Source organism: Neolamprologus multifasciatus, chromosome 3 (genome assembly GCF_963576455.1).
Source record: "Neolamprologus multifasciatus chromosome 3, fNeoMul1.2, whole genome shotgun sequence".
In the NCBI taxonomy this organism is placed as follows: Eukaryota; Metazoa; Chordata; class Actinopteri; order Cichliformes; family Cichlidae; genus Neolamprologus; species Neolamprologus multifasciatus.
In genome coordinates, this window is record NC_140441.1 from 30,926,352 (window position 1) to 30,940,777 (window position 14,426).

A 14,426-nucleotide genomic window follows, 5' to 3' on the forward strand; every position below is an offset into this window, starting at 1 on the left:
TCCTATCAAACCCGTCTGGTTTTAAGCTGATAATAAGGCAAAGTTAACTCAAATAACAACTCATTGCATCCAAAGTTTGCAGAAGAACATCTCTGAATGAGCTCCAACGGTAGAAGACCACACCAGCCAGGTGCCACTCGTGCCAGCTAAGAACAGGAAACTGAAGCTACAATTCACATAAGCTCACCAAAAATTCTGCCTGTTCTAATGCGTCTTAATTTCTGCGTCACTATCCAGATTTTAGGGTCAGAAATTGGTGTAAATAACATAAAACTATGGATATATGGTGTGAGGATATTTTCTCATCAATAAACTTTCCCCTTTACAGACGTTTGCACATGTATCCACACCTGAACATCTCAGAAGTTTCCACGGTGGCCAGCCAGAAGCTGTAGGAGTTGGCATAGAAGTTACATGTCCCTCTGCCGTGGCACTCGATGAAAGGGGAGCTGCGGAACTCCTCCAGGCAGGAGCCGGGGGAGGCGAGAGCCTGACCGGAGCCCTCTGCACCCGCACTGGTGTGCTGTGGGGAGAGAAAGAAGAGTTAGAATTGTAGAGAATATTTTTGGTGTCTACCACCAACCCAAATCATAGCAGTCGACAGATTTTAGTCCCACAGGCCTAGAGACCTCCTGGCAACCACTGGTTGCTATGGAGGAATGTGTATTGCTTGCTTGGTCTCAAAGAGGTGCACAGTGCTGCACTATAAACTTGCATGCAATTGTTTGGGTTGCTACCAGACTGCAGCTGTTGCCTATAATTTGAATAGACGTTTTTCACTTACTAAAGGTTGTCCTATCATGGCAATCAACTTTACTTCAAACTGTGCAAAAGGGATCATTTGGTAGCAAAATGGTCTCAATTTCAGTTTTATTTCCATAGCGCCAAATCACAACACGACGCTACTACTGCTACCACTCAGCGAGCAGCAGTGATACTTTTGCGACACAAATGGAAACAAACTGAAACTGAGTGTTATTACAGTGTGGCTCTCACTTTGTAAAATATGATTAAAATAGACAATAAGGAGGGTTTGTTATAGGACATGCCAACCATCTGACTGACAAGTCACTGCCATGTGAGTGTACAGCACGCTCAGTTTTTCACTCCACCTACCGTTTGTCATGTCCAATCTCAAAAAAGCAAGATTGTTTTCTTGATCTTTTAAACACAGTTGATGAGGAAAACCAATTACTGTAATTAACCGGTACAGGCTCCTGTATTTTGAAAACAGAAATACACACTATGCTACTCAGCTTTTGTGTATCGCCAAAAGAATTTGGGGTTTTGGAAAGCAAGGTGCTGCTGGAAGATCAAGCCAGTGTGAGATTTTAGCCAAGGTGGGGATGGAAGTGTCTGAGTGTGTGTTTGTTTTTTTGCGTGTGTTATTTCCTACCATCATAAAGGAGTATCCAATCCACAGTACTTCCCAGTTTTGAGGGCAAGAAGGAATCTGGATAGTCTGACTGTGAATTGCAATTACCATGGCGGGAGCTTCACAGACTCTACATCTGGATGCACAAACATAGGAAAACACAAGATTTACACACTTCCCTGAATTCGACAGTACTGCCCTTTCCTCCTCCCGTCATACCTGCTGACATGAGGCCTGATATTCTCTCCCACGAAGGGGGCCATGTTTTCGGGCATGGGTCTGTCCGTGGACAGCCAGTAGGAGTAGTCGTTACGGGATGCGAAGTTGCAGACGTTGTTGATATTGCAGAACATGAAGGGCATGGTGCTAAATCTGCGCAGGCAGCTACCGGCTGTGCCTGAAAGAAGACGGTCAGTTATATGAACTGCTTTCTGACAGCTGTCTGATACAATGCAACTTCTAGGTAAAGCCTACCAAGGTCCTGTCCGTGTGCCCGCTCGTTGCCCTGCACGTACAACAGAGAGTATCCATTATAGATAAACTTAGTTCCAGTGGGGCACTCTGGGTCATCGGTGGTCTGGCTGTGCCGGGTGATGAGGAAACCGTGAGCAGCAGAAACTGATCCTGGGACACCGGGAGGACCTTGTGGGCCATCTGAACCACGGGGACCAGGGTTGCCAGGCTGACCTGTAATAAGGGGAATGTCTGTATTAGCAATGAGAAGCCTCAGGGCAGCAACAGTACCAGTATCCACAGAAACATCAAAATCTCAGCTAAAAGCTCACATAACCATTTCTATGACTTCCAAAGCAAAAACAACAAACAATTAAAAGAGCAGCTAAGCAAAAAGGTGTAAACAAAAAGCAGAGATGCCCCGTTCACCTGACAGAATGTACATGGACAAACAATGTCTCTGCTGAAAACAGACATCTCTCAGATACCAACACTGCAAACTCTCATCATGTTCCAACCAAAAGTCACTAAACCAACAGCAAAAGAAGAACACAATTACATTAATGTTTGAAAAACATTACCATGAATTCTGTCTAACCTTTAATCTCTTACAAACCTTAAATCCATCGCGATAACAGCACATTTCCTCAATAACTCCATTTCCAAGTGTGCTTTGAGAGAAGTTTCCCAACAAAAATAACCATGTTCCACCTTATTAGCTTATTTATGCACAAACACATTACATGCAAGTCCACTACTGTGTACAAGTGTAAACTCTAGCAGCTTTATCCTTCCACAGATAACATCCATATGTTGATTCCTGGTTTTCTTGAGTTTCTGGTCTACTGCAGCATATTCTTAAAGGCGTAATAGAGAACAAAATAGGCCGGATAAAATCCTTTGTATTTTTGTTCCATCCTAATTTCCTTATTAGCTTGTTCACTTTATTTTGATACGTCACAAAGAACCCTGGGTCCTAATAGGTTAAACTTCCTCTTTTTCCAGCTGCTCCCTTTAGGAGTCACCACAGCTGATCATTTGCCTCCAATTCCACCCTATCTCTTGGACCGTCCTTTGTCACAACAACCTCTGTGTATTCTTCTTCACCACATCCATGAAGCTTCTCTGTGGCCCTCCTCTTTCTCTTCAACCTCCATATTCATCCTTTGTCCAGTATGTCTTTTTATATCCAGTAAATCTTTGATCAACAAATAAATAAAACTTTTGGCCATGACAGTACATACTGTCATGGCCAAAAGCCATGACATACTGTCATGGCTAATAACGTTTACTCTTTGTTCAACCAGGGATAACATATAGAGTAGGTCAGTGATGAGACTCTCTGCCTTACTTACCAGGCTGACCTGCCGGACCAATGTCTCCCTTCCTGCCGGGAGGTCCGTTGAAGCCAGGAGGACCATCGCTCCCAGGTCCACCAGGGTCACCTTTGATACCTGAGACCAGGAGGCAGGAGAGGCAATGACCCCATCAGTTTTTTCCACCTTAGATCATTTTACTCATCACGTTCACATTATATTAGCCCACATATAAAACTGTCATGGTTTCTATATTGTACAGCAATTGTGTGAGAAGAAGAGCCTGTGAAAATGGTTGTATAAATGTGTGACTTACATAGTATTGCTTTTACTTTTAAAATTCACTGTGTAATCTGTCCCCTAGCATTATGGAAAATGTTCAAAATATTCGGCCATGCTATCAGAAGTAATAATAGTACAAAATCTTATTTTAGGATCACAGATGTGGCCAAAATTTACTCCGAGAAATCATATTGTCAGTATTTATGGAAATACAAAATCCCTATTTAATATGTATTAAATGCAAAAATTGAAAACCTCTTTCCTCAAATATCTGTAAAAGTACAGTATAGATAGCTTTGTATGAAGTGCTTCCCCTTTGAGAAGAGCAGCATAATCATTTGATCCTGATCTGATCAGTCTTTTATGTTATCTTTATCAGTTCCCATCATAGAAACTATATTTACTTACCTGAGCCTCCAGGTTGGCCAGTCAAACCAGGTGGTCCTGGAGAACCAGGTAGGCCCTGAAGACCTGGGGGTCCCCGTTCTCCCTTCAGCACAATGGGAGGCGAACCTTCACCGGGATCACCCGGAGTGCCTATTAACACGAGAAAATTCTCCTGTTAGCGCACTTGTCTGGGGGTGAGGCGGAGGGAGACAAAATAAAGCAGCAGCACAGATTTTTCTTTTGAAGGTAGTCTCACGTCTCTTCACTCTAGAAGAAAAGGATAACATGTTGACCTACCCCGTTCTCCAGGTAATCCACGATCTCCAGGAGGGCCACTGGGGCCAGGATATCCAAGATCACCCTTCAATCCTGATAAAAACAAATCTTTAGGCTCTGTTCACAATAAATGCTGAAGACTAAAATATGTTTTTGTTAAAAAAAAAGAAGCAAAAATAATGTTATTGTGAACAAACCAGGGAATCCAGGAACACCAGGCTGTCCTGAATCTCCCTTTATTCCAGCGGGGCCAGTAGGACCGGGTATGCCCTGAGAAGAAAGGGTTGTAGAGATATTGTGAGCTCAGCTAATGAAGGACAAAGAAATACAGATGTGCATTCTTTTGGACTCAGAAGATAATGAAGTAAATGTAAAACAGGGTGTTACCGGATTTCCTGGAAAACCAGGATCTCCCTTCTGTCCGGGGATGCCAGGAATTCCAGGCATGCCAAGAGTACCCTTTTCTCCCTTCACGCCACCAGTTCCTGGGAGTCCACGAGGACCTTGTAGGCCGGGTGAACCTTCACACGCAGAGAATGAAAGGTCAGATGTGATAACAGAAAAACAACACAACATTGTTGATTATGTGTTTTTTTTCCCCCACCAGGGTTCTGATCACATTTGGATTTTAATTAAGCAATTAAACAAAACATTTTTGGCTGATTTACTTTTATGCTTTCTTATCGGTCTTATTCTGATGTGAAAAATTATTTGCCCCCTTCCTGATTTCTACGTTTTTTGACACATCAAATTGTAATATCAGACAAAGATATTCTGAATAAATACAAAATGCAGTTTGTAAAGATTTGTTCAATTTCACTAGTCACACCTAGGCTGCTGAAATTACTTAAATAGAACATGTCTGACAAAATGAAGTTAATTAAAAGATCTAAATTAGTAACACATGACTCCACGATCTAAAGAAATAGCTGAGAAACAAAGTCACTGACATCTATCAGTTTGGAAAGGTTTACAAAGGCATTTCAAAGGCTTTGGGACCTCCCAGGGGTGGTCGACCGATCAAAATTAATCCAAGAGCGCATCAATGACTCATCCAGGACGTCACAAAAGAACCCAAACAACATCTAAAGAACTGCAGGCCTCACAGGTCAGAGTTCATGATTCAACAATCCGAAAGAGACTGGGCAAAGATAGCATCCATGGGGGAGTTCAAGGAAAAGACCACTGACCAAGAAGAACAAAAAGGCTCACACATTTACAAAAAAACATCTTGATGGACTTCAGTCAGATTGAGATGCTTCGGCATGAAGTCAAATAAGCTGTTCAAATTTTGTAAACTCTCCAATGTAGCTGAATTAAAACTATACTCCAAAGAAGAGTGGCCCAAAGTTCCTCCACAGTGATGTGAAAGAGTCACTGGCAGATATCACAAATACTTGATTGCAGTTCTTGATACCAAGGATTTGGAATGTTTGGAAAATTAAATCATTATTTAAAAACTGCATTTTGTGTTTATTAAGATTATGGTAAATGGTAAATGGCCTGTATTTATATAGCGCTTTACTAGTCCCTAAGGACCCCAAAGCACTTTACTTAAATCCAGTCATCCACCCATTCACACACTGGTGATGGCAAGCTACGTTGTAGCCACAGTCACCCTGGGCCGCACTGACAGTCACCCTGGGCCGCACTATCTTTGAAACATGTAAGTGTGAAAAATGTGAAAAAGTATTTGCGTGGTTCCTTCTTTAAATCCTTGGGGAAACCTTGCAGACACCAAACTGAGGAGTTTTATTTTCAGACTGAAGTGTTACAGGTGTAGTAATGGTGAACCCTGAGACTGATTACTGGTTACTATGATTGCCTCATTTGACAGAACAGGATAAACACACATGTATGTTACTGGTAACTAAAAATCATGGTAGAGAAACATTTTAAGATCTTCCCGAAAAACAGTAAACTTGCAACTTGACTGTGTGTAGGTTTTTATGGTTATAAGTCCTGGGCGAACTGTCCTGTGGGGTAAAGAAAGGATGAACTGAACACTCAATTTATAACATAAACCGTCACACAAATCCAGAGGTTAGGGCCGGGGTTAATTCATTTTCAGATCATTAACAGTTTTGTCATACAGTTCAGTCCCAATGTTTTTGGACTATTACACATTTTTGTACTCTTGCCTCTGCACAACAACACAACTACCGTATTTTCCGCACTATAAGGGGCACTAAAAATCCTTTTATTTTCTCAAAAATCAACAGTGCACCTTATAATCCGGTGCGCATTATGTATGTATTCTGGTTGTGCTTACTGACCTCGAACCAATTTTATGTGGTACATGGTGCTCAAAAATCTGTCAAAAAATATTTTAGTACGACTCAAGCTACAAAGCCGCACAGCTTGATGGATTGTCTGAGCATTACGGGTACCGTAGAAGAAATGGACATAAATATAAAATATAAGGACTGTTTTTAATACTTGGATAAAAAACATTTGCAGTAGGTGACTACCTTAAATCTATGTAAATTGTAAATGTAAATGTAAATTCTCTGTATTTACATTCCTTAAGGTGTCTCTTGATGTAGACCATGACACTCCAACCTCCTTAAGAGTATTCTTGACCTGGCTTAATGTTGTAAAGTTGTATTTCTTAACCATGGAAATAATTCTGTGATCATAGTTAGTTGTCTTCTGTGGTGTTCAGTGCATTTATACTTTTTGAATGAACTAGTGGTGATTTGGCCACTCTAAATTACTACAAGTCGTTCCCGTCTCTCTAAAAGGTTCATTTTTGTTCAGCCTATTCCCTTGCAATCAAATCTTTCATCTGCTTAATTTGTCACAAAATATGAAGGGAACAGGCCTCACCGTGCAATGGGACTGCTTTTCAGTCAATTGTTCAATTACTTTTGAGCCTCTGAAAAATTTGGGTCTGTGTATAAAAATGACTTCTAAGCAGTCATTGCAAAAAATATAAAAATAAAATTAAACCCATAGAGCTAAAGCTGAAAATCTGCACTTCGATTACATATTGATTATCTGATTCAAAACCCACTGTGGTGGTGCACAGAGGAAAAGTGAAGTGGATTCACACTTTTACATGCTTTGAACTGAGAGAAATTGATGTGAACTAACCCCGACCCAGCATGAAACTCAGTTTATATGGTTACATGTATCAAACCCATCAAACCACTGGAGTCTAACCTGGAGGACCTAGGGTTCCCAGAATTGCCAGGCAAACCGGAGCCGGGACAAAGGAATGGGGCAACAAAGAAGAAGAGCAGGTTTAAACAGAGGTAGGCATCAGTACAGAAACACAGTCATACCTGACAAAGAAAGAGGTATTTCTCCTTTACTGAATAAACCATGGGGGCTATTCGGCTTGATTTAATTCATGCACAATGATGTAGTATGTTAGCGTAAATGCTAGTTGTCTGCTTTTAAATATGTTGCTGTTAATCTTTTACAAATGACACTGATAGGTATTCATATTTGACATAATTTTTATAGTCAATCATTAACATGTGAACCAACAACAAACTAAGATAATGTTAACTGGCACCATTAACCTTGTTTAAGTAACTCTTTGATAAGCGACAGCAGGATTACCATATGCCCTGTTTTTTAACTAGCGAGGTCTTCAACCAGTTATTGGTTTTGGGCTTTTTAACAGGTTTTGCAGGCAATAACAAAACTATAGCTAATAGACTAACAGCCTTATCTTTCAAAGATAAAAACAAAACCCCATTAAACTACAATATATACTCAATACTTAATGCTTAAATATAATCATACACAATGTGAAAACGACTAAGGTGAGTTAGTTATATGATGTGTTTTTGTATTTAAATTCTGTGGTGCTGATACATTCTGAATTTGCTGCAGCACCTACATGTGACCCAGATCATCTACATGCTGATTTGTGTTGCGATTATCACGATCACACTTGAAGAAAAAGATAATCTTTAATAGTGGCTTACTTGTAAAAAAAGTGCATTATGCTACCATCAGAGTGCGTGGAAAGTGAAAAGAGACAGTTGTTAGGAGGAAATACAGAGGAGATGCAGTGATTTATCATCAATTTGTTCCTAAACTGATCAGAGAGACGTTAAACTCGGTCAGTGCTGCTGTAAGAGACATGCTGGAGAAGTCTGGATGCTGTTGATCTGACCTGCAGGGCCTGTGGCGCACAGATGCACGAGTTGTCACGCGAAGAGGGCCCGCCACACCAAAGCAGGTGGGACCAAACCACAGGAAACAGGAGTAACATGTAATAACATTGTGTCACCCTGACAACCCCCAAAACATTTTCATGTAGCCTGATGCAGGGCTGGATAGCAGTTGGTTCTGACAATTGCTTTCAAAAGATGTGGCTTTTAAATAATGGGTGATTTCCAGTAAATATACACTCACTGCCGCTTATTAGTTACACCTTGCTAGTACTGGGTTGGACCCCTTTGAGCCTTCAGAGCTGCCTGAACTGTTGATAAAGTCAGGATGAATCCATAGTTTCATGTTGCGTACTTTTTAAATCTGACCCTACCACCTGAAGTCTGCAGCAGAAATCAAGAGTCAAGCAGTGTTTTTCTGATCTTCTGTTTTCCAATATTGGTGAATCTATCTGAACTGTAACCTCGGTTTCCTGTTCTTATGTGACAGAAGTCACCCAGTATGGTCTTCTACTGCTGTAGACCATCTGCTTCAAGGTTTTCTCTTTATTGTGTATTTAGTGATGCTCTTCTGCATACCTTGGTTTTAACAAGTGGTCATTTAAGATACTTTTTCCTTCCTATCAACTCAAATCAATCTGACCCTCCTGTGACATCAAACCATTTCCAGTGATATTTTTCTTTTTCAGGAGAAACTGTAAACCCTGGAGATGGCAGTGTGGGAAAACCCCAGAAGTTTATCAGTTTCTTAAATACATGTGGCACCAACCACCATTCCACATTTAAAGTCATTTAAATTAAATTTCTTCCACATTCTGATGCATACTTTAAACTTTCAACTATGCCTACATGCTAAACGCATTGAGTTGCCGCCATCGGCTGATTAGTTGAATTGGTGTACCTAATAAAGCGGCTGATAAGTATAAATAAAACCTGCACATCTACTTTTATCTTTTTTTTTACATAAAGAAAGATCACAATGCTACAAATTTGTTTCGGTTGCCTGTCATTACAGATGCTTCCATGAACTTGAGAATCATTTTTAAACCAAAAAGTATCTTTAAAAAATAGAAAAAGAAATTGTTAAAAACAGGGATGTTTTTCTGAAAGGGTTTGTCAGGAGAGTCCACTCTTTCCAGCACTGTATGAGACTTGTTCTCAGTGTGTATAAACACACACACGCATGTGTGCTTCTGTCGGGATGAACAGTGTCCATGCAGATGGCTGATTGGTGAGACAAAACCAAAATATGGCAGCAAAGCCAGAAACAAACCAACGACAGCTCTTATCCAGAATCAAAGAGTTTTTGCTCTTTATGCTAACAGGGTAAATGAATTACTGCAGCAGCAGTATTTTTGTCGTCATCAAAACATCTTTAATGACAGATTCTTGACTGAATCAGAGATTTTGGTTTGTGTCTGCTATACTTGTTTGAAGTTCTCTTTTCTTCAGAATGGTTCACAAACATACAAAGACACACACTGATCACAATGGTCACATTAGAGGACAAACACACACAAATACACACGATTCAGTGCTGTGGAGAGATGAATGGATTACAGCTTTGCCAATGACCAGACCAAGAGAAGAGGACAAGGGGGTGAGGAGACATGAGGTATTGCGTATTGTTTTGTGAATAAAAACATTTTTGGATGATGATGAAGACACAACACTGTGGCATAAACACATGCACTTTTTGGGACGTAGTCATAACCCCAGAGGCAAACAGTGATTGGTGTGTGATGAGGTGAAGGAGGAGAACACTAACATTTACTCATGAGACCAGGGTGGTGTTGACAATAATCGGACAGGTGTGTTGGTTCTCATACTGGTGGTTTGATTGGTGCAACAATCTCCCATGCAAATCAAGGAGATGGAAACGTTCACGTTTAAAGTGGAGATTCTGCCATTTGCTGTCTGGTTTTCTGTGGTTCCCTACAGGATTGGGTTAGTGGTTCTGAACTGGGAACCACAGGCTGGTATGTCCAAACCATGTTGTCTAGTTTGTCTACATCGTAGCATTTCACCAGCAATCCATCAGTGGTTGGGTTAGGTTTTAGCAATATCCTATTTAAGCCCATATAAAGAAGTCTAAACACATTCTTCTTTTAACGTACTTGTCCCACAGCTTTTTATTTACAGGAAGTGGCCCATTGGTGTGACAAGACTTATGGATGGTTGATTGATTTCAAAGTAATTTCTTCGTCTTACCTTTAAATCAAACATTTTACAATGAAGGGAAGCATTATTCAACAGAGATATCCAAAGAATCAAGTAATCTGTATGATGCCTATGGGGCAATTGGTTGTACAGCCATTTTCCTGCAAGTCTTGTGATGCAGTCAAATGCAGTGAGGCTGATTTTTCAAAGTTAACATTATGTTTATGGGTAAGAACGGAAGAATCCTCTCACTGATCACTGATTACACAGTATAGTTATTATTAATACAATAATCATCTGAAAACCAGGCAGCAAATTCTAGTACTATATGTGGTGATAAATACTGTCCAAGTCCCTTACCTGCTCTTCCAGGTAATCCAGGGGGTCCTGTGGCACCTTTAGGGCCTGGCAGAGACGGCCCAGCAGGCCCAGGAAAGCCAGGGGCACCTTGTTCACCAGGGCCACCAGGTGAGCCTGGGTCTCCTTTAGGGCCAGGAAAACCAGGGTTGCCGGTAACACCAGGAGGACCTGGGTCTCCCTTGATACCTTAGCCCACAGAGAGACAAATTAGAGAATGCTGAGAAAAAAAATGTAACTAACCTGCAAAACCAGCACAAAATCAATAAAGAATACACAGGTATGAATATATATGTACTACAGGTGGTGGTAATTCACCTGGCAGTCCTGGACTTCCAGCAGGACCTGGACCACCGTAACCTGGAATTCCTGGAGGGAAAAGTAATGAAAATATTTATTTTTGAGTAACACAACGGAAAGTAATTTTGAATGTACAGCAAAATTACAGTTTCTGTAGATGCCCTGTGACTCACCTGCTTCTCCTTTGACTCCAGCTGGTCCTGGAATCCCATCGCGACCTGCCTGACCTTTCTCTCCTGGTGGACCAGACGGTCCTTGTGGACCAGGCTCTCCTGGTCTACCTGGAGCTCCTGAGCTACCTGGGGTACCGGGCACACCGTCAAGACCCTTAGGACCGGGGATACCAGGAGGACCTGACAGGAGAGTAGAAAGAGAAGATCGACCCTTGCTTTGCTTCAATGAAAAGAAGTCCCATTAACACAAAAACTGATCATGATCGACATACGATACTGCCACCTCAAAGGGAATTCCTGGTAAAATAAAGGTAATATTAATAATAAATTATCGCAATAAAATTCCTTCTTCACTCTGATATAAAATACATGTGACTGACCAAAGTCTCTCATCCAAGGTTTGATTTTTCTAAATGCTTGAAATGGTAACGTGACAGACTCCTTCTCTATTTCCTTGAATTCTCAAAGTCAACTCCTTTTTTTTAAAACTTTTTTTGGTCCAGTGAAGGCAAAAACGTGTCACCCTCTCCAGATTTACCAGCCAGAACCATTAATTGTGTTGTATTTTAATGCTGTTTTTTTTTTTCTTATTGCCTTAAAAAATGTATAATTGTATCTTTAATAGATAAAATACTGCCGGGTTCTCGAACTCCAGTCCTCGAGGGCCGGTGACCTGAAACTGTGTTCCTGCTGCAACACACCTGAATACAATTAGTAGGTCATTAGCAAGACTCTTATAGAACTTGACTGCATGCTGAGGTGGCAATTCAGCCATTTGATTCATGTTACAGCAGCTCATGAGTGAATGAACATGGTGCAATAAAAGTACTTTTAGAAGTACATTTTTCCAAATACTTTTGGAACATTTTACAGGTTAGGGTTTGACACTTCAGCATGCAGTCAAGTTCTATACTCTTGCTAATGCAATGCATTTGCAGTTTAATATCAGCAACTTATTTCAGCTTTTCATTCTTCTTTTCTACATCTGTTATGATCAGACTTACCTTGGAATCCTGGGAGTCCGGGGTCACCTTTATCGCCTGGTCTTCCCGTCCCACCTGTGGGACCTGGTAATCCTGGGTTTCCTTTTAGGCCTGGATTTCCTGGGTACCCTGGCAGGCCTGGATCACCCTACAAAGGATGTAACAAAAACTTTTAATGTGCACCAAAATATTATTTATAATAATAATATTTGCCTTTTTTACCAGGAAATCTGAGTGGTTGGTTTATGCACCTTTTGTCCGGTTAGTCCAGGTGGTCCGACGCCAGCAGAACCTGGCTCACCTTTGGGTCCTTGGTTACCAGGTGATCCTGGCTGTCCTGGGGATCCTGGTATACCCGACACTCCTGATACACCTTTCAGCCCTGGTGGTCCTGTGTGTTCATTAAAGGGATAAGTAGCAAATAAAGTTTAACAAATGTTTTTAAAAAAAAGAATGTCATTAAGATACAGAATCAGGTATTCTCTTCCTTAGTAACACTAACCATCATTGGTTTGTGGGCAACCAATATAGGTTTTCAGAACTTTGGGCACCACCATCTTGCTTTGAAAGCCAGAGTGTATGAAGGTGGGACTAATAATACAAGGATACTATGTAAACACTATATTAAAAAAAAAACACACCCTGTTTCATTATTTGTCATTTATGTCCTCTACATGAAATGATAGTTGAAAAATCAAATAAAAATGATCATCATGATTTATTAAATCAAGTGATAAGCGAGCACATTTTATTAAGGCTTCAATTAAATTAAACTTATCTGCCAAACAAGTCACCTCCTGCTGGCAGTTAGAAAGAATGCCGGTTTAAGTCTGTTGCTCTATAGCAAGTTACAACATTTAATAAACAAGGTGTAGACCTGAAGGATATTAATTTGTATAGGCATATTTCAACACACAACCCTGGCCTTTAATTACTAACATGTACAGCAATAAGGACCAAAGTTTTGATAAAAAGCACCTGGGATTCCCATGTCTCCCATTTGGCCTTTAGGTCCTGGAGACCCAGGGATACCTGGACCTCCTGGGCGACCAGAATCTCCTTTAGGACCTGCAAAAAAATGAAATAGCATGTTAAAAATCTGTTTCTGTCTGTATTTATGTATGTACTTAGTATGTATGCATTAGGGGTGAATTCATACCTGGAGGTCCAAAGCGGCCGGGACTGCCGTCTGTTCCTGGAAACCCAGGGTCACCAGGGAGACCAGTAGCACCTTTTGGACCCGGAGAACCTGTTCCACCTGTAGAAAACCAATATGTAAGATTTAACTCAAACTTTTTACTCTTTGAGGGCAGTGAAAATGTTTTCATCTCTACCTGAAGGTCCAGGATCTCCTTTTTGTCCCTTTAAGAGCTGCGATGGAACACTGGGTCCTGGCGGTCCCTGGAGGCCCATGTCTCCCCTCTCTCCTTTAGCACCAGGAGAACCAGGTCCACCGTCTCTACCTGGAAATCCTGGTTCACCTGTGTAGATGCATCAGGCAGGCCCTTTCATGAGTAGCTTTTAATCCAATTATACCAACAACAGAGGTCACAGTTTACTTGAAAATGATAAATTACTTCATATTCTTTATATTATTTCAACCAGATTCCAGGTTTTTAATAGATTTTTTGCTGTAGGAAAAATTATCATTCTGCATATGTCAATTTATAACAATAAGTGTTATCATACATGATTTTTGAGGTAAGTATGGAGTGTGTCAGTACCTTTAAATCCAGGAGCACCGGGTCCTCCTGGGGCTCCCGGTCCTCCAGAAGGTCCTGGAGGTCCAGTGGGACCCATGTCTCCTTTCTGACCTGCAGCCAGGCCGGCATTACAGAGGAGAGAAAGTTAGAATAATCAATAAACCAAAAAAGTAAATATTTAATTACATACAAATAACATAAAAATGTCTATTATCATTTAGTCAACTGTTTCTAATTGGTACCTTATTAACTTTTTTGCTGGTCAGATTTAGATTTTCTGATAACTTTGTGAGCTAACAACAATTAGCTAGCCTACAAGCTGCCTTTATACTAAGTCATGCAGACATTCAGCCAGTCTTTTTGTAGTTAGTAAATGCTCTAAATGATCAACTACATAGTGTCATCATGACAGCTTTTTGTCCTTTGCTTTATCAACTTGTGACATATAATGCTTTTTATTGCTTTTCAAGATACCAATATAGCTAATGTTATTCATTTACAGCCATATTTCGATGATTGAAGAATGACAGC

The 14,426-nt window shown here is 40.6% G+C and overlaps 1 protein-coding gene and 1 long non-coding RNA gene across 2 annotated transcripts in view; both read right to left on the bottom strand.

The window, feature by feature from the left end:
• col4a5 (collagen, type IV, alpha 5 (Alport syndrome)) overlaps positions 1 to 14,426 on the bottom strand; it is a 60,290-nt gene that overhangs the window by 2,182 nt on the left and 43,682 nt on the right. Inside the window, exons 31-48 of the mRNA XM_085137828.1 lie at positions 13,917 to 14,006; positions 13,527 to 13,673; positions 13,352 to 13,450; positions 13,171 to 13,260; positions 12,444 to 12,583; positions 12,214 to 12,340; positions 11,210 to 11,389; positions 11,055 to 11,105; positions 10,740 to 10,925; positions 4,477 to 4,610; positions 4,287 to 4,359; positions 4,111 to 4,182; positions 3,835 to 3,963; positions 3,184 to 3,282; positions 1,850 to 2,062; positions 1,595 to 1,772; positions 1,397 to 1,511; positions 351 to 523 (exon numbers count right to left, since the gene is read on the bottom strand). Coding sequence (XP_084993954.1) covers positions 351 to 523; positions 1,397 to 1,511; positions 1,595 to 1,772; positions 1,850 to 2,062; positions 3,184 to 3,282; positions 3,835 to 3,963; positions 4,111 to 4,182; positions 4,287 to 4,359; positions 4,477 to 4,610; positions 10,740 to 10,925; positions 11,055 to 11,105; positions 11,210 to 11,389; positions 12,214 to 12,340; positions 12,444 to 12,583; positions 13,171 to 13,260; positions 13,352 to 13,450; positions 13,527 to 13,673; positions 13,917 to 14,006 — 2,296 coding nt within the window. The remainder of the gene's footprint in view (positions 1 to 350; positions 524 to 1,396; positions 1,512 to 1,594; positions 1,773 to 1,849; positions 2,063 to 3,183; positions 3,283 to 3,834; positions 3,964 to 4,110; positions 4,183 to 4,286; positions 4,360 to 4,476; positions 4,611 to 10,739; positions 10,926 to 11,054; positions 11,106 to 11,209; positions 11,390 to 12,213; positions 12,341 to 12,443; positions 12,584 to 13,170; positions 13,261 to 13,351; positions 13,451 to 13,526; positions 13,674 to 13,916; positions 14,007 to 14,426) is intronic.
• LOC146522545 (uncharacterized) lies at positions 5,742 to 10,733 on the bottom strand. The gene is made up of 2 exons (XR_014870180.1): positions 7,119 to 10,733; positions 5,742 to 6,394 (listed from the first exon to the last, which is right to left on the bottom strand). It is a non-coding gene; the product is annotated as an uncharacterized LOC146522545 (long non-coding RNA).